Consider the following 19015-nt stretch of genomic DNA (forward strand, 5'->3'; position numbering starts at 1 on the left):
TTCCAGATAATTTTTATCTAGATCTTACTCAGCATTGCTAAATTCTTTAGATATTTTAAGAGGTATCTAAAGAAACCTCTTAGATTCTTATCAGTTAAGCATGAATTTATAATCAAGGATGAGTTACTTGTATATTTTGGTCAAGGCTGAATTACATTTTACTGGGAATGAGGATTTATATAATGCATTTTCCTGGCTATCATCTGATATATTTTCCCTACTAAAGGACTACAGTTGTCTTTGAAATCTCAATCCCAGTAATTTCCTCCTTTCAGGGTAATATGCAGACAAGTGTTTTACAAGGCTACAGACTTCAATTTCGCTGTGATTTCTGAGTGAGTATTTAGTGGCTTTCCAGCTTTGGTTACTTTGTCAGATTTATTTTAGTAGTTATTAAACACCTACTAAAACTAAAACCTGGTACTAGACATGAAAAATAGAGAAATTTCAGCTTTAGGGCACACCAGACAATTAAGCTTAAATAGCTAAGCAAGAAACACACAAACCATTGACTGGGGGTTGGTAAGTGGGAAGGAGAGTCAGGGTGTAGAATCAGATGTCTGGGTGTAGGAAAGGGAGATGACATTCAGGTTGGACATCACAGGAAAGCAAAAGAAGGGAACTCACACACAGGATACTGCCTGTATGTAAGAAAATACATTCATAAGTCACTGGGAGAAGATGACATTTTGAAGCTATCAAGAGCTAAGGCCACACAAACACACAAATGACTAAGTTCTGGAAAGAATAAAAAGAGGAATTTGTTTTTGCTCTGAAGAGGGAAGAGGGAAAGAAGGAAAGGAACGAGCAAGAAAATGAGGGAAGAGAGGAAGAAATGAGAAAGGAAGGAAAAGGAGGAGGCAGGAAAGAAGCTAGGGCAATATGTAATTGTGAGGAGGTGACGAGCTTTTGAGAAGGAGGATAACTATTATTAAGCAATCTAAAGATACTGTCTTCTTGTGAGGAAAAACTGAGTTTCTCATTTGAGTCTACATACATCATGCTTTATAAAAACAAGATACTGAGATGATTCGTAATGATTCATAATGTGAATTAATTTAGGAGAAACAAAAAACAATCGTGACAGTGAGAAGATAAGCTTCTAGAAACTTGCAGAAATCTTGGAGTGAGCTTTAGGCAAAGCAGAAATGGGAGTTCCAGCTCATCTGATTTAGCCCTCCTGGAATGAAATACTCCAGCTGCCGTCTAGATGTCGCTCACAGCGACAGAGGAGAAAACTGGGGTCCAGCATGCTAAAGAAGTTTTCCAAGGTCACATAACCAGTTGGTGGTGAGATTTAGGCTAGTGTGATTTGCAAAGTCCTCTTGGGTGGGAGTACTCAGGGTTCTTCAAAGCACAGGTTCTGGAGTCAGACAGCATAGATTCAAATGCCAGCCCTGTCACTTACTAGCCATGTGACCTTGGACACATTATACCTTTCTGTCATTCAGTTTCGTCATCACCAAAATAAGAAAAAGTACATGATCACATATTGTTGAAAGAATAAATAAGTTAATTCATCTCAATAACAAGTTCACAATCTCTTATTCACAATTCTGAAATCTAAAAACTCTGAAGACCAAAAGTTTTCTCGTAAGTTTTAGTAAATTATTTGGTGGCAAAACCTGACCTGAACCTGTTATCTTTACTCCATTTGAGATGCAGCAATATTAACATGCTTGATTGCAGGTGCTTCCTCAGACCCTGAAGAGGGAGTTATACGATATATAGCACAAGCAATATATTTACTCTCTAAAATCTGACAAAATTCTGATTTCCAAAGCACATATGGCCTCAAGGCTTTCAGATAAAGAACTGTAAACCTGCCCTTGGAACAATATCTGCCACATTTCTAGAGTAAAAGATAAATTGCCCATGCTCAATGTAGCCTGGTGGGCTCACGCAATGCTACCAATCCCAAAGCCCATTTTGTAGAGAGGATGAATTAAGAGAGAGAAGTGATGCAAAGCTCAACACAGCCAGTCACAACTCTTTTTCTGCTGCTCATATAAACATGGTATTCTGGCTGGAAAGCAGTCTAAGCCTCTTGAAATAATCTAAAGCACTCAGTACTGGGCATCAATACGTATAACATACATAAAAATCAGCCAACAATACTCTTGCAGCACCTACTGTATGCTAAGCACTGTAAAGATACTACATGGTCCTCTATGCTTACCACGGAAATGAGGAAGACAAGCATGCAGTCAGAAAACAAAGAAAATTGTACACAATAATGTGCTAAATTGCAGTGGCATAGGCTAGATGCTGAGATCAAAAAGGAAGGAATACTTTATGGAAGAGGGAGGATTAGCTGAAGGCAGTTTATTATTAGTTACATGAGCTTGGGAAACAGTCTCTGTGAGCCTCAGTCTCCACATCTGTAAAAGAGGCTTGTTGTGCGGGCAATATTTTATGTACAGTGCCAGATACATAAGTAGTGAATAAATATTAGTTTTCCCTGTCAACTGGCTCTTGAAGAAAGGTAAAGGCTCATGAGTGAGAATGACCATGAATTACGTGTCCTTACTACAGTACAAACTATGTGTTGAGAGAATTATGGGAAATCAACCTGGAATGGTAAGGCTGATTTCCCATAATGGAGTGGCACATGGATGGGCAGAGGTATTTTAGAATGTCTTGCCTTGAAGTGATGAGAAACAGGGAACTGTGGAAGACATTTAAGGAAAGAATAAGATAAGAGCAGCACTGAAAATTACTTTCTAGAATGTAGAGGATCAGGAGAGAACCAGGAGCCAGCTAAGTGTCTATAATAGCAATCCAATGTAGCACCTGGCCTTTTGTTGGTGGAGTAGGTGAGTAGACATGATATCTTTAGACTAGAGAAAACAACAAACAACTCCTTGTATGTAGCATAGCCATTTACCATCTTAATAAAGTCTGTTTCATTGCAACCTGATAGGCAAGCGCTTGGGACAAATAAAAGCTCAAAATTCTTTACCTAGTTCTCGGAAAGACTTACATACACGCTCAGACTCAGCCGGGCTGAGTAGTGTGGCAGATGAAAAATAGGGCATTTTCTAAACATAGCACTAATTCTTTTGGCAGTTCAGAATAGCTAGGGCTAGGCAGTAGCCCAGGGTCTCAGGTGTCAGAGAAATGTATTCTGCCCTCCTAAGATAATCAAGGTCAAGGCAGCCTTCTGCAGCAACGTACAACTTTTCCTTCTCCTGCTCTGAACTCTGTCCTGTTCAGAGTGCGCTTCTGGGTTGCAGGGACACAATGATTGTCATGTTATGTGGGGACTTACGTCAGCCAGCGGACTAACATGAGAAACCTGTTCTTAGAGCATGGCTCCCAGATAGGCAACAACACGGGCAAGACGCACACACCATGTTTTATTTGTGTGAATGAAATCACACAATCAAAACTCAGTGTTTTGGAAAGTTGGGTGATTTTTTTCCCCGTCTTATGTAACACATGTGGCTTACTATGCATTCCTCAAGTCTTCAAGTCTCCTTGATGATAAAGGGCTGCTTGATGCCACTATCAAACTGACATAATACCTCGCAGGTATTCTTACAATTTTTAAAATACAAGTTAACTGATCTTGTCCCACTTGTGCAGTAAAGCAAATGTCTCTCTTTTGTTTGTCTGTGCATTATAGTTACAGATGGCCTTACATTCAAATAAACCAATCAACCCACCCCTACTACCCACCTGGGGCCATAAAACACTCCTCTCCCTCAACTGGCTATCTACTCAATTTTTTAAAATCTCCATCTACAGCCCTCTTTATAGTCACAGATGAGTAATCTATTTTTATTCTCTAACTTTATAGAACAGTAAAATTAAGCAAGTAAAAAGAATAACCAATAAAGGATTGCCATTTATTTTAAGTAAAGACATAAATGTAACAGACTATCCTCCCAAATCACTATTATTTCAAAAAGGACTTAGTTTTTCTTAGAAAAGAGCATACTTTCAGAACAAAGGTTTCTAATAATCAATTTATCTTTTTTTTTTTAACAAGGATATTATATTATCATTATTTTTACCACCTGAATGTAGAATAATTTTTGTCAAGAATTGACCGTATTTGGGAGCTGATGATCTACTCTCCAGACACTATTTAGCCCCCTGAAAACTGGCTCTTCCTAACTCCAGAATCTGTTCTTACAGAAACCCATTAATGACTAATTATCAAATCCAAAAGACACTCTTCAGCCCTTCCTCAGTCTCTCTGCAGCACACTTCTGGATCACTTTCCGACAGAAGTTATCATTACATGTTGGGTTTCCCATACTTCTGGTTGTTCCTGTTTCCTTTGCACCTTGCCTACCCACTAAACAGGTAGGCCCTAGGATTCCATCTCTGGACTTCTTTTCTTGCTGTATTCTTTCCTTAAAGCTTAATCCATTCATATCGAAACACTGGTGAATTCCTAAATCCATTTCTAGCCCAGTTCTTTTTCCTGAGCACCATATCCATATCCGCAATTGCTTCTGGACATCTTTACTATCTCACAGACAAACAGACATTCAAAATATTAGTGATCTCCTCATTCCATACAAGGTACACTTTTTTGTCCTGTCTCACTGAATAAGAACACCAACCACCCAAAGTGACTTTGAATCTTTACTCTTCCTTAGTTTTCTCATCCAATTAGCAACAAAATTTCACTCTGTTTATAAATATTTCTAAAATCCATCTCTTTCTCACATTTCCACTGCCTTAGTTGAAGCACCATAATCTCTTAACTGTACTACTTTAAAGACCTCTTGAGGTTTTTACACAGAAACAAGGTCCTGGCACAATATTTTGCAACTGCAATTTTCTGAGAATTAAGATCCACAAATCTAAGGAAGGTCAAGAACCATGGTCCTTGCACACTTAATAAGAACCAGGTGACAATTTAAAAAACAAACAAAAAACAAAAACAAACAAAAAATCTGGTGCCAAATCTTTCCCTCCCGTTCACTTACAGGTTGTCTCGACTTAAAATGGAACACAGGATTTGGGGTTTAATATTTGCAAAGTTGCACAAGGGAAGTATTTGTAGTACTAGTAATGTTATTCTTAAGCTGGGTGCTGGTTAAATAGGTGGCTAGTAGTGAAAACTAAGAGCTGAACACTTCAAATATGTGCCCTTTTAACATACACAGCATACTTAAATACAAAATAGCACCACAGAATTTTAGGCAGAATAGTCTCCCTGGCATGACAACTCTTGATCTGCCCTTACGGAAGGGCAGCCTTACCTCCTCTCATATTCCCAATTCATCAAGAAATCAGGAGTTCGATTTGTAGCTACCAGTTATCTCACAATTCCCCTGCCTTCAGATACTATTCATCTTCCCTGGTGCTCATCTTTTAGCCTCATCTTGAGCATCCTCCTCTTGATTTAACTTTTTCCTTCCCTTCTCTTCTAGATACTTCATTTCCCTCTCTAGAGCCCTCTGCATACTTTTTATAATTTTCTTGGGAAACAGAAATGGACACTTAATTGCTTTTTTAAAAAAATAAATTTTTATATAAAAATGGCCATAGTGCTCAAAGTAATTTATAAATTCAATGCTATTCCCATCAAGCTACCATTGACTTTTATTACAGAACCAGAAAAAAACTACTTTAAATTTCATATGGAACCAAAAAAGAACCCACATAGCCAAGACAATCCTAAGCAAAAAGAACAAAGCTGGAGGCATCACACTACCTGACTTCAAACTATGCTACAAGGCTACAGTAACCAAAACAGCACGGTACTGGTACCAAAACAGATACACAGACCAATGGAACAGAAGAGGCCTCAGAAATAACACCACACATCTACAACCATCTCATCTTTGACAAACCTGACAAAAACAAGCAATGGGTAAAGGATTCCCTATTTAATGAATGATCCTGGGAAAACCAGCTAGCCATATGCAGAAAGTGGAAACTGGACCCCTTCCTTACACCTTATACAAATATTAGCTCAAGATGGAATAAAGATTTAAATGTAAGACCTAAAACCATAAAAACCCTAGAAGAAAACTTAGGCAATACTATTCAGAACATATGCATGGGCAAAGACTTCATGACTAAAACACCAAAAGCAACTGCAACAAAAGCCAACATTGACAAATGGGATTTAATGAAACTAAAGAGCTTCTGCACAGCAAAATAAACTAGCACCAGAGTGAACAGGCAACCTACAGAATGGAAGAAAATTTCTGCAATGGCACCATGCAAAATGGCACCATGGCACATGTATACCTATGTAACAAACCTGCACGTTCTGCACATGTATCCCAGAACTTAAAGTATAATTTTAAAAAATTATTTTTCAGGGGGCTATGTTTTTTTATAAGCAATGATTTGTACATGCAGTCAAAAATTGTTAACTGTTACTGGAGTTCTGAGTTGTCCAAGGATCTTAAAATTATGAAATTTCCATAAATTCCAGATTCATGTCCAAGGATATTAAAAATTATGTAGGAATACCTCATATAAACATGGGTCAAACTACTATGAGGTCAACAGCAGCCAGTGCTTCTGCTATGGAAGATAACCATACAAGAAACAGATGTGACTTCAAGAAAAAGCAAAGAATTGTGTTTCAGTGTACATGCAGTGAAAACATACATCATAGATTTTTAAAATACTGAGAACAGGTCTAAGAACCTCATTAGTTGAGATCCTGATCTGGGAACTGGTGTAAAATAAGTACAACTGGGAAGATCCAGGGCAGGATAATTTTATGGACGAGTCAGGTGCAGTATGTTGTTTTTTGTACTTTTCCTTGTACTACAAATTGTTTTTAAATGTCAGCTGTATAGTAACTATGAGTACCTAATTTGAATAAGGGAGTGCACAAAGATATCTATCTTTCTATACATGTATCATAATCTCCACACTCACATGCAGGTACACACATAAAGAGATAGGAAGATGAAAGTCTGGAGGTAATTTTTAGAATGACTAAGGTATAGGAGAAAGGGAGGGGTCATTTGCTCAAACTACTAGGAAGCTGGAATTACAGAATTCTGGTAATTTGGAACTCTATACTCAGAAACTAAAGAACCTGGGCTTAATTGAGCTTCTCCAGAAAAGGTTAACTAGTCACACACAGAACGAATGAGAGCAATTTCCTTCCTATCTTTGATTCTAATTTTAAAAATACAGTAATACTTTTCACAGAATTGGTTTTACACTCAAGTAACAACTCTTACACAAAGCAAAAAACAAAAGAGGTTTTAATGGTTAAAACAGATGAAGTAATAGGTTTATAATAACCATTAACTAAGGGAAGCCCTAGAACAAGAAATAAGGATTTTTAATTGCATGCAAAACCTAGTTATCATAAAAACCAATGCAATACCAAAATATCTCAGCTTCCTAGCATAGACTCCAGGTCTTTTCAATTCCAATTCTTGGCAATCAAAATATGTACACTTTTATATGCACCTGGTTGTGGAGGAATAAGCTCATTCACATAGGACTACAAATATCTTTCACAGGTAGGAGGGCACAAAAGAACAGTATTTTCCTCCACTTTTTTGGGTCCATCTTTAGAAACAAAAAAGGCACTCCCAAAGGTTCCTTGGTAACACCTTTGTTAGGTTTCTTAATTACTAACATAATCTTTACATGTAAGGTTAATGGTCCACTCATTTCATAGATCTGGGAACCATCAGGCATTGGAACTGCCTTTAACTCACATGCCAAACATCTGGCTTACTTAAACAAGGACAAAAACTGTATATTGATTTCAAAAACATTTGGGCTTTGTTTCCTTGACAACTTATATGTGCTTAATCACTGGACTTTGGCATGCAGAGCCAAACATATCATGGAACTGAAAGAACCACAATATGAGATGGTGACAGAAGACTCTTTGAATCATTATTCTCAGTTTTCCAATATCAGCTGCTCCAGCTCCCTTATAGCAATCCTACATTGTCCCTCAGAGCACCCATGCTCTGAACCCAGGTTTAATCTCTCTGCTGAAAGATTTATTAAAGATACTTAGATAAATTACTAAGTCTTTATGATCATCAAACAAAGAGTAAGGGAAGTCAGATGCTCATGGGCAGTTGTCCACTATTCACAGAATCTTTAGAAACCATTTGTCTGAGGCCAAGGAGAATTTGCTTTATCACCAAATTTGACCCACGTTGAGCCATACTAAAACTGCACTTGGGTAACTAGTCTCAAATCAAATTGAGCTTATGTATCGCTCTACATTTATTGCATCCATGCTGTGTGTAATTTCTGATGCTGAATAAGAGAAATGCGGCAATTAAAGGCTTCACCACAAGCATCACATTCATGGGTTTCTTGGGTTTTCACCTCTGCATGCATCTTCTGATGGTTGACAAGACTGCGCTGTTGACTGAAACTTTTGTCGCACTTCTCACACTTATAAGGTTTCTCTCCTGTGTGTATTCTCTGATGCTGAATAAGACCCGAGTTCCGGCTAAAGGCCTTTCCACATTCATCACATTTATGGGGTTTATTACCTGTGTGAACACCCTGATGTCGAATAAGATTACAAAGTTGACTAAAGCTTTTTCCACACTGTCTGCACAGATAGGGTCTCTCACCAGTGTGGATTCTCTGATGTTCAATAAGAAATGAGCTCCGGCTGAAGCTTTTCCCACAGACAGTACATAGATAGGGCTTTTCACCAGTGTGGATTCTTTGATGTTGTACAAGATGAGCACTAACACTGAAAGTTTTCCCACATTCATCACATTTATAAGATTTCTCCTTAGGGTAGACTTCCTGCTGTATAACAAGACTGCAATTTGGATCAAAACTTTCCTTAGTTTCATTGTATGGATAAGTCTTCTCTCTGGTGTGAATTCTCTGATGCTGAATAAGACCTGAGCTTCTACTAAAGGCTTTCCCACATTCCTCACATTTATGGGGCTTGTCTCCTGTGTGAATTCTCTGATGACGAGTAAGGTTGCAAAGTTGACTGAAACTTTTCCCACACTCTTTGCATTGATAAGGTCTTTCACCAGTATGGATCCTCTGATGTTCAATAAGGAATGAGCTCCGACTGAAACTTTTTCCACACTCAATACAAAGAAAAGGCTTCTCGCCAGTGTGAATTTTTTGGTGTTGTATAAGGTATGTGCTTAATCGAAAGGCTTTCCCACATTCACCACATTTATGGGGTCTTTCCCCAGTGTGAATTCTTTGATGCTCAACAAGCAATGAATTTCGACTAAAGCTCTTCTTACATTTGGTACAGTGATAAGGTTTCTCACCAGTGTGAGTTCTTTGATGCTCAATAAGGTGTGATTTCCAACTGAAGGCTTTCCCACAGTCACTACATTTATGGGGTTTCTCACCTGTATGAATCCTTTGATGTTTAACAAGGCTCCTTCTCTGGCTGAAGCTCTGTTTACACTGATTACACTGATAGGGTCTTTCTCCAGTGTGGATTCTCTGATGTCTAATAAGGGTTGAGCTCACACTAAAGGTTTTTCCACAGTAATTACACTCATAGGGCCTTTCCCCAGTGTGAATTCTCTGATGTTCAATAACAAATGAACTGCGGCTAAAACTTTTCCCACATTCATTGCACTGAAAAGGTTTCTCACCAGTATGGACCCTTTGATGTTGAATGAAATGGGCCTTGCGGACAAAACCCTTTCCACATTCTTCACATTTATGGCATTTCTCTTCTGAGTTTGGTCTTTTACGGATAATGTTAGTGTTTTCTCTGAACATTCTCTGTTCCGGGGTCAAAGATTCCCTTGGTATTTCCCATAAGAAGATTCCTCTTTGTTTATCTAACCTACCAACAAGTTCAAAGGTTTCTCTACTCATAGGATCCTGGTCAATTTCACTTTTGATTCTTGTAACTATTACACCCTGTGGTTCCACTTCTTCCTCAATTTCTTCAATTTCTTGTTTTATGGTTGGCTCCTCATCCTTATCTCTGTTCAAAACATCTGGAATAATAAACAGGAAATACAAAGATCAATCAAGGTCTTTGAAGCAAGGAGAAACAAAGTAAAATGGGCAAACAAAGAAACAAATCAAGTCAAGGTGGGATTAATCAGTCTATCAAAGAAAACAGGGTAGGATGAAAAAAAATCCCCACTAAGTTCAGGAAAATTTAGGATGAAAAAACATTATTGGAGTATGATCAGACCAAATAATTAACAGAAAGGACCAGATGCTAATGGCCAGGCATAGTGGCTCATGCCTGTAATCCTAGCATTTTGGGGGAGTGAGGTGGGAGGATCACTTGAGCTCAGGAGTTTGAGACCAGCCTGGGCAACAGTGAGACTTCATCTCTACCAAAAAAGAAAAAAATTTTTTTTTAAGTAGCCAGGCATGGTGGCACACACCTGTAGTCCCAGCTACTCAGGTAGCTGAGGTGAGAGGATTGATCACTTAAGCCCAACAGGTTGAGGCTGCAGCAAGCCATGTTTGCATCACTGCACACCAGCCTAAGCAATACAGTGAGACCTAATCTCAAAAAAATAAAAATAAAAATAAAAAAAGATGCTAAGAAGAATAAAAGACAAAGATCCAGGGGAAACAATAATTCATTTATTAACAAGCATTTACTCACTGCCCATCAAAAGCACTCCAGAAACACTGTAATCAGCCAGGATTCAGAGATAAGACATGAAGCCCCCCCCCGCCCCACCCCCATCAAATGGAATGGATGTTAAGTAAAAAATGGGGAAAGAAAATAATATGATAAAGAAAATATTAAGTAAAAAGCAGTTCCTGTATAAAGAGACAAAATGGCTTTTAAAAACAATAATAAAGGGTTAGGTGACAGAGAGTCTATGATATTGGGATGCAGAATAAAATAAGTATTAAGAAACATGGTCAGAGTTCGTGGGAGTAACAACCAAAAAGGGCAGTCTGTGGTAGCTTATGACTTCACCAGCCACAAATCATACCGCAAGTACAAGTGATTCTAAACTCTCTAACAATGTAAGACCCAAGGTTCACCATCTTGTTCCAACGGAGAGGCTGCATGACATCTGAGAAATAAAAATCTTGGATGTGTTGAAGAAAAGACAGCACAGTGGTCTATCATATAACAGAGTGGTATATAGTACATTTAGGCCTGCTTCTGACATCTTCCTGGTTTTCCATCTCTTGCTGGAATAGATATTAGATAATTCCACCAGAAGATTCAATAATGACCAAATTTATATTTGGCCCTAAACAAGCTCCTTTTTCATACATCCTCTTTTCTCTCAATTTTTTTGTGGAGTCATCTTTGAATTTTCCATTTGCTTACTTCAAACTAGTCATTATTTTATTCTAAAATAACCTTCTCCTATCCCTCTAAGAAACTACTAGAAATTTTATTTCTTCTAAGGCTACTTATAGTGTCCCCTCTCGGTGGGCTGTATTTTCTTTCACATAATGAAAAAACATGAAAGAACTCCCTAAACTTTCTGTCCTCTACCTATAAAATTATCTGCCAATGGTACGTAAAGATATATCTGATTCTTATGTAAAGCTAATCCATCCACCCCTTATCGATTCCACTCACCTCTGGGCATTTGCTTAATTATCCTCTGCCTTTCCTCTTTCTTCAATATACACTCTCTATTGACACTTTCCTACCATTACATAAATACGTCCAATTTCATCTTGAACCTGAAATCCTTCTCTTTATGAAAGCCAAGCATTGAAACAAAATCTTAACACCGAGGTTTTCTATTTCTTATGTTTTCCATGCCCAACCTCTTCCTATTCAACCTATTCTGCAACCTATGGCAAAATCTGGTTTCTGTTTCCAGTATCTAGAGAAACTTCCCATTAGATTACCAATGACTCAAATTTTTTTTTAAAAAAAATGGGCATTTTTTTTTTTTTTGACAGAGTTTTGCTCTTGTTGCCCAGGCTGGAGTGCAATGGAGCGATCTTAGCTCACTACAACCTCCACCTTCTGGGTTCAAGCGATTCTCCTGCCTCAGCCTCCTAAGTAGCTGGGATTACAGGCACCTGCCACAATGTCTGGCTAATTTTTTTTTTGCATTTTTAGTAGAGATGGCGTTTCATCATGTTGGCCAAGCTGGTCTTGAACTCTGACCTCAGGTGATCCACCCACCTCGGCTTCCCAAAGTGCTCGGATTACAGGAGTGAGCCACCATGCCCGGCCTAAAACGGGCATTTTTCAGTTCTTATGTTATTCAGCAGCACCTAACACTGTTGACCACCCCAATTTCTTGACATTATCTGTTTTTGGTTTCTACGCTATTATTCATTCCCTACTTCTTTGGCCTTTTCTGATAAATTTCCCTCATTTATTTCTTTTCCTTTGTCAACTGATTTTTGTTATTGTTACCCACATTTACATCCTTACTTGTTTTGTATATACACCCTCCAGACATCTCCAGTTAAATGCCGCACAAAGGGCTCACAATTAACATGGTCATCATCATCTGCTCTAATGCCTTTCCCCACCTTTAATTATCTCCTGAAAGGCACCATCATCCATTACCCTACAGTCTCAAAGCAAGAATCATCCTGTATTTCTCCCTTCTTCTTATTGTTAATCAATCATCCAAATCCTGGATTTATCTTTAGCACTTACCTTTTAACCCTCACAATCATGTAGCTGCCTTACAATCTTTGGCTCCAGTCTTCAGACTACCAACACATTATATCTGCCTTACTGATTTGAGAAGAGATCTCTATAAAACAGAATTCTACCATGTCATCACCTGTAGATTTAGCAGCTCCCCATCACCGTTAGGATTGAATCAAGCTCTTTGCTATGATACAACTCTTCATGACACAGTCTCTGAGCCTTAAGTCATGTTCCTACCTACTTTATCATACTTTATATAGGCAAATTGTTTGTGTTACACTCTTTCATGTCTTATCTTTACATATGTCATTTACTAAATGTCCCTCAACACTGTTTACCTGGCAAACTTTTGGTTTCACTTTAAGATTCAAAGCAATCTTTAAGTTTAAAGCAACAGTTCCTCTACAAAGCCTTTACTAAGTCCACTAGACAGATCTAGGTGTTCTATTTTTTTATTACCAGCCCTCGTCCATAACTCTATTATTGCTATGATTACACTGCATTTTTTTAACTGTTTATTATTTGTCTCTTCCACTGGATTGTAAATTCTTTGTGAGAAGGCAGTCTCTTCAGAATATTTGTTCAGTTATATTAGCTGGATTAGTGGATACTGTTCTGTCAATTTCATTCAAATGAGTAAGACAAAATTATCATTACTTGAAGATGATATGAATGTATACCTAAAATTCCTGAAATAGGCAAATGAAAATATAATCATAACAAGATTAAAAAGCTTGTTCTTAGTACAAAAAAAGTTAGTAAATATTATACAGAAATGATAAACTCTTCACAATAGTAACAAAAAAAATAAAACCTAGGAATAAACATAAGAAATGTGTAAGCTCCATAAAAATATTCCATACAATTTTTCTGAAAGACAAAAGGATACAGTTAAACAGAGTTAACCACATGGGTAAAGAGATTCAATATTATAAGGATCTCAATTCCTTTCAATCTATGAAACTAATCACATTCCAATCAAAAATCATTTATGAACCAATAAAAAAGTCAATACTTCTAAAGTTTAGAAGAAGGCAGACTAGTGAAGTACATCCTGAAAAAGATTATTAAAGAATGACTTATATTACCAGACATAAAATATAATACATTGTTAAAGCAAATAAAACGATGACATTGGCATAAAAATAAATAGGTCAACAGGATAGGCAGGTGAAGAAAACAAGTGTAAGGCTCCACACAGAGCAGCCTTGAAATGACTATCCATTAGATCTGGGCTTGGTAATGCTTATGCAGTATCTTCCCATCCTGTGCTCATAGCCAATTTTTCTAGATAGATAGTTGACTCAAAGTGGGTTTCACCAAAGAACCTGGAATTGAAACTGAAGTCACTAGTTATTCTGAAGGTAGCTAGAACTGTAACCTATCAAACCAGAAGCCAAAAGGACAGAAGTATGTGAACATACGAGGAAAGACTAAATTGTCAAGGAAAAAAAAAGAGATAAGACAGTGTTATAGACTGAATGTTTGTGTTCTCACCAAATTCATATGGTGAACTCCTAATCCACAATGTGATGGTATTTGGAGGTGGGGCCTTTGGGAAGTAATTAAATTTAGATGAGCTCATGATGGTGGGGCCCCCATGATGGGATTAGTGTTCTTATAAAAAGAGGAACAAAGACCAGAATGTTTGCGCTCTCTCTCTCTCTCCCCTCTTCTGCCATGTGAAGACACAGTAAGAAGGTGGCAATCTGCAAGTCATTGCGGAAAGAGTCATTAAAACTGAAGATGTCAAAGATCTGAGAAATTAAGCTATCAACCATATCATTGATGTAGCTATTGAAGGTTTTTTTTCTTTTTAATAAGCTTGAACAAGAAAAGTATGAATGAAAAGCCAAAACTATAAAGCTAGATGAGAGCTGCATTATGAAAAGCAGTTAAGATGAAGTAGAAGCATTGCAACAGTAGAGTAATAGTGATCTCTTATCAAGGGAGCTCTCACCAAGGAGCTGGAGATAGGGTCTATTGAGGAGGATGAAAAGACTGTGGGAGGATAAATGATGAATGACGGAAAGCTGTATTTAAGCTGCAATAAAGAGGACAGCCTACAAGTACAAGATCATCTATGGGCACACTGTCACACCTTGTCCATATGGTATTTACATATGGGCACTTATTTGGTTCTATCAACCAGAATACCGTATGTATGGATAATCTGGCAGTGACTGAGAGACAACATGGCATATTAAAACACACACACACACACACACACACACACACACACCCCAACAGCTGATATGGCTGAAGACTAAAGTAGTGTGCAGGAAAAAACAGGCGAGGAAAGAAAGATAGGCAGAGGCTATACTTGGAAGGTCCTATATGATAAGAAATTAAGATTTTTATCCTTTAAGCTATCAGGAACCATCAGAAGTTTTACACAGTTAACTAATACAAAATCACTTTGGTGGCAGTAGAGAGAATATATTTTTAAAAAGGAGACTAGTGGCAAGAGGGTAGTTTAGGGGTTAATGCAATAATCCAGTTAAGAGATACTAAGTCTGAAATTAACTGTACCTAGTCATACAAATATTTAAGAAGCATATAATATAGGCCTGGATCTGTGCTAAGTGCTGGAGAAATCAAATGAAACAGGTATATTTACCATCCTCACGGTAATCAGTGAGGTTAGAAAAGTAACACATATAGAATGATTGTAGTATAGTATAATAAATTCAATAGCAGGAGTATATACAAGGTAAAACAATGAAAGGAGTGCTTAACTCTGGAGAGAAGGCCCTTGATTTTAATGGATTGAAACTCACCAGGTTTGAGTTACTCATGTGGTCTTCAAAAGATGACTAGGAATTTGAAACTCAACAGAGAAGACGATGACAACAATATAAGTCAATATTTATATTGTTCTTACTACATGTTAGTGTGTTAAGTGTTTTACATATATTAATTTAGTTAATGCTGACAGTAACCCTATGAGGTAGGTGCTATTATTATTTCCATTTCATAAAAAAATAAACTGAGGCAAAGAGAGGTTAAATCACTATAGTCACCAGGCTAAGTAAGTGGTGGAACCAGGATTTAAACCTAGGCAGTTAGGCTCCACATTACTTTTCTTAGGTGGAAATAAAGATTTGAGCCAGGCACAGTGGCTCATGCCTATAATCCCAGCACTTTGGGAGGCCAAGGTGGGTGGATCACCTGAGATCGGGAGCTTGAGACCAGCCTGGCCAACACAGTGAAACCTCTTCTCTACTAAAAATACAAAAATTAGCTGGGTGTGGTGGTGCACACCTGTTTATCTCAGCTACTCAGGAGGCTGAGGCAGGAGAATCTCTTGAATCCAGGAAGTGGAGGCTGCAGTGAGCTGAGGTCGCACCACTACACTACAGCCTGGGCAATAGAATGAGGCTACGTCCTAAAAAAAAATTGGGACTTATCTTCACAGAGTGGTAGCTGATGACCTGAGTGTAGGTAAGGTCCCCCAGGGAAAGAGTACAGACTGAGGGGAAGTCTGAGAATGCAAGCCAATGGAGGGAAATAATAAAGACTCTCACATGTTCATAGAGAGGTCGAATAAAATAAGGTCCCAAAAGGGTCTACTGCATTTGACAATGATGTTGTTACAGATCACTGTTAAACAATTTAAAGGGAGTATTAGAGGCAACACAAAGGGGCTCAGACACAAGGGGAGGTAAAGAAGTACAGAACACACATTAACTACTCTTACAAAATCCTGACTGTGAAGAGAACAAGCAGTAAATTATAGGCAGCAGCAAGAGGGAGAGTCTGGCTCATAGGAGGGATTTTTTCTTTTTTCCTCTCTTTTCTCCTATTGGAAGAGTTATGAACATACCAATCATCAGAATAAGGGAGAATAAATAGAGACTGAAACTATAAGGGAACAAAGAATGACTGATTAGTTTCTGGAAAGGTGAGAAGATGAGAGCAGCTTTAAGTGTGCAGATAACAGGCAGAGAAGTTGAGAGTTCGTGCTTATTGGCCCCTATTTTCTCTGAGAAACAGGTGAGCTTCACTACTGAATGATGGATAAGCTTTTGGAATAGTCACTAAAAAGAACAGGGCAGTGAGCATAAAAAGGACAAAAAATATTGCTAAGATATAAAAACCCCAGTGGAGACTAGAAGAAAAAGGCCATACTTATATACAGGACATCAATCTTTTTGGTTAGAGAATTTCTCCTGCTATGTTTAGCAATTCGGGTAGGAAAGAGGGAAAGGTGCATTTTATAACAAACACAGGATTTGAAGTTTGCAGAATGGGTAGAGAATAATGACAGGCTGGCAGGTGAGCTTGCTGGTCATTAGATGGGGAGACAAGCCCAGAGAGGATGGACACCTTGGTGAAAAAACAGAGACATCAAGGGACAGGAAACATCGTTAATAATGAGTGGGTTTAGGTGGAAAGAAGTAGGAAAGATAGAGAAGTTGTAGTAAGCTCCACAAGGGGAGAAAGCCTCTCTGTTTTGGCTACCCTTGTCTAGTTAGTCAATAAACTTTCATTGCCAAATAACTGGTCAGAGAATAGGGTATTGGGATTTACGATTTGCCTGTTATGACAAAATTGCTGTGATCAATGATGTAAGGTGCTGAGTGAAAATGAAAAGCAGGGTCCCTGAAGTAAGACCCACTGAGGCTGAAGTATTAACTAGGTCATCCATGGCATGAGTTAAAATAGATATGAAACATGTGACAAAGTTATGTGTGAAGGACCAGACAAAAAGTTGACAGTGAAAAGGAATTGAGTGGAAAAAGACCTCAAAGAAGGAGAGATTTTGTTTGAAGGTGGACAACTAATGCTTTGGGGACAGCATTTAAAAGCTGAGTGAACAATAACTTCCCCCTTCCAACGCTGAGACAAAGGATGGGGAAGGAGGCGGATGTGGGAAAATAAGCGGCCCCCACTTGAAAAACTGCCAGAGAAACGTTGTCCTTGGGAAAGTGCCAGATTTCAGTTAAGGCCAGGAGGTAAGGAACATTATGTGAAGACGAACAGGGGCTCCAGAAGGCAGAGTGAAAAGGGGTGGGAGGAAAGCTGTGGGAGGATGAGCCAGGACGGAAAGTACAGAACAATATGGGAATGAGATTACGAAGACAGGATGCCCGAAAGGCTTGCAGTTTGGTCACTTCAAGGAAGCTAGGGATGAGAGGTATGGAAACAATTAATGGCTAAAAGGTTTGAATCAGAACTTTGGAACTAAGCAGTTTTGGTACTGGTTTCTGTCCAAATATTCTGTTAGTCTGATTTCTCTCTACTTTCTTAGATATTTTAATTAGAGAAACAGCAGATTCTTACCCAGTGAGACCAGGTTTCCATAATTCTCCATCATGACATCTTTATACAGGCTTCTCTGAGCTGGGTCCAGATAATCCCACTCCTCCTGGGTAAAAAACACAGCCACATCCTCAAATGTCAGCAACCCCTGAAATAGTATGATTTCTGTAGTCAGTTCCTGTTGTCTCAAGGACAATTCTACCACTAGAAGTGGCAGAGGCAATCACTTATCGGGGCCAAATAGGCTAGGAGGAACATGATAACTGAAAGTTTCATATGTTGCCCAATTCTGGGAACGAACTGTAACTGACAGACATATCAGACTAGAAAGGACCTATGGATAAGGCTTTTCTGATGTATTATGCCCTAACAGTTTAATTTTAGTAAACTGCCCCAAGGCCTCTCCAAGCTTCCCTCACCTCACTGCCTACTTCAATTTTCCATTTGCACTGGCTTGTGACTCTATTCAATTCAATTCCTTGAGGTTCTCTAAGCGTGTACCTTGGGGTCCAGGCACTGTGCCAGGAACAGAAGACACAAGGGAAGGTCAAAAATGGTGCTTCACCTGAAGAACTCACAAATGAGAGAGCTAGTCTGGAGCATTATTTATTTTCTCTGGCCGATTTATCAAGTCTCTCTAGAAAAAGAAAAAAAAAAAAAAGGGGGGGAGCCAGTGGGCAGTTTGTTCGCGAACCGCAACCCAGCGCACTAGTGGGGAGCTCCTTGCAAGGCGCTGGCCCTAAAGAGGCGGTCAGGAGGTGGGTGGGGGGCCCGGGGAGAAAGCAGTGGTGCGGCCTAGCTGGGGTAGTGGCGAGACAACCGGGATCCCCGAGGGGTGCTTACTTACCTTTGACTCCGGCGGGGGGCTCGGGGAAGCCATCTCCCAGGCAGAGAATAGGGGCAGGAATTGGGGGCGGCCTCACGGAAAGGAGCCTCTGGTGAGGCCTACCCGGCTGCTGGAAATTAGGCTCGACGAAGACAAGGATCCCTGGCTGGGTCTGACCAGTGCCTGCCTCGGCCCCCAGGCGGTCACGACCCCAACAGCGTATCAGACCGCGATCCCTGGCTGTCCCCCAACCTCGAACCCCAACCCCTACTCCTGCCTGGTTACGCAGCCTTTCAGGCCTTGCTAGAGCCTCCTCCCCGCTGCCAGTTCCTCCTCCTTTCACCCAAGTAGCGCTATGACCGCCCGCCCCCGGACCAGAAGGCGTCACCCAGATC

General features: G+C 39.2%; 1 protein-coding gene and 1 long non-coding RNA gene across 7 annotated transcripts; one reads left to right on the forward strand and one right to left on the reverse strand.

Annotated features, from left to right (window-relative positions):
- Positions 1–272: 272 nt before the first annotated feature.
- Positions 273–5505, forward strand: LOC141408625 (uncharacterized). Its single transcript, XR_012424504.1, has 2 exons — positions 273–335; positions 5394–5505. It is a non-coding gene; the product is annotated as an uncharacterized lncRNA (long non-coding RNA).
- Positions 5506–7182: 1677 nt separating this feature from the next.
- Positions 7183–18985, reverse strand: ZNF189 (zinc finger protein 189). 6 transcript variants are annotated; one of them, XM_005581172.5, is made up of 4 exons: positions 18642–18985; positions 18296–18431; positions 17816–17897; positions 7183–9911 (listed from the first exon to the last, which is right to left on the reverse strand). In XM_005581172.5, the coding sequence occupies exons 3-4, from the start codon at positions 17847–17849 to the stop codon at positions 8191–8193; spliced, it is 1755 nt and encodes a 584-aa protein (XP_005581229.2). In that variant the 5' UTR covers positions 17850–17897; positions 18296–18431; positions 18642–18985; the 3' UTR covers positions 7183–8190. The 6 variants fall into 6 exon arrangements, with proteins under 6 accessions (XP_005581229.2, XP_005581228.2, XP_005581227.2 ...); XM_005581171.5 differs by having other exon boundaries at positions 17816–17900; XM_005581170.5 differs by having other exon boundaries at positions 17816–17942.
- Between the last annotated feature and the right edge of the window lie 30 nt (positions 18986–19015).

Source organism: Macaca fascicularis, chromosome 15 (assembly GCF_037993035.2).
Source record: "Macaca fascicularis isolate 582-1 chromosome 15, T2T-MFA8v1.1".
NCBI classification, from domain to species: Eukaryota; Metazoa; Chordata; class Mammalia; order Primates; family Cercopithecidae; genus Macaca; species Macaca fascicularis.

What these genes read in the sequence shown, in the direction of transcription:
- ZNF189 (XM_005581168.5), bottom strand. Translation starts at nt 18,674, where the DNA reads ATGGCTTCCCCGAGCCCCCCGCCGGAGTCAAAG. An exon ending in GCCCCCCGCCGGAGTCAAAG is followed by an intron (nt 17,943 to 18,641) that starts GTAAGTAAGCAC and finishes ATACTATTTCAG; the next exon opens with GGGTTGCTGACATTTGAGGA. An exon ending in TGGAAACCTGGTCTCACTGG is followed by an intron (nt 9,912 to 17,815) that starts GTAAGAATCTGC and finishes TTATTATTCCAG; the next exon opens with ATGTTTTGAACAGAGATAAG.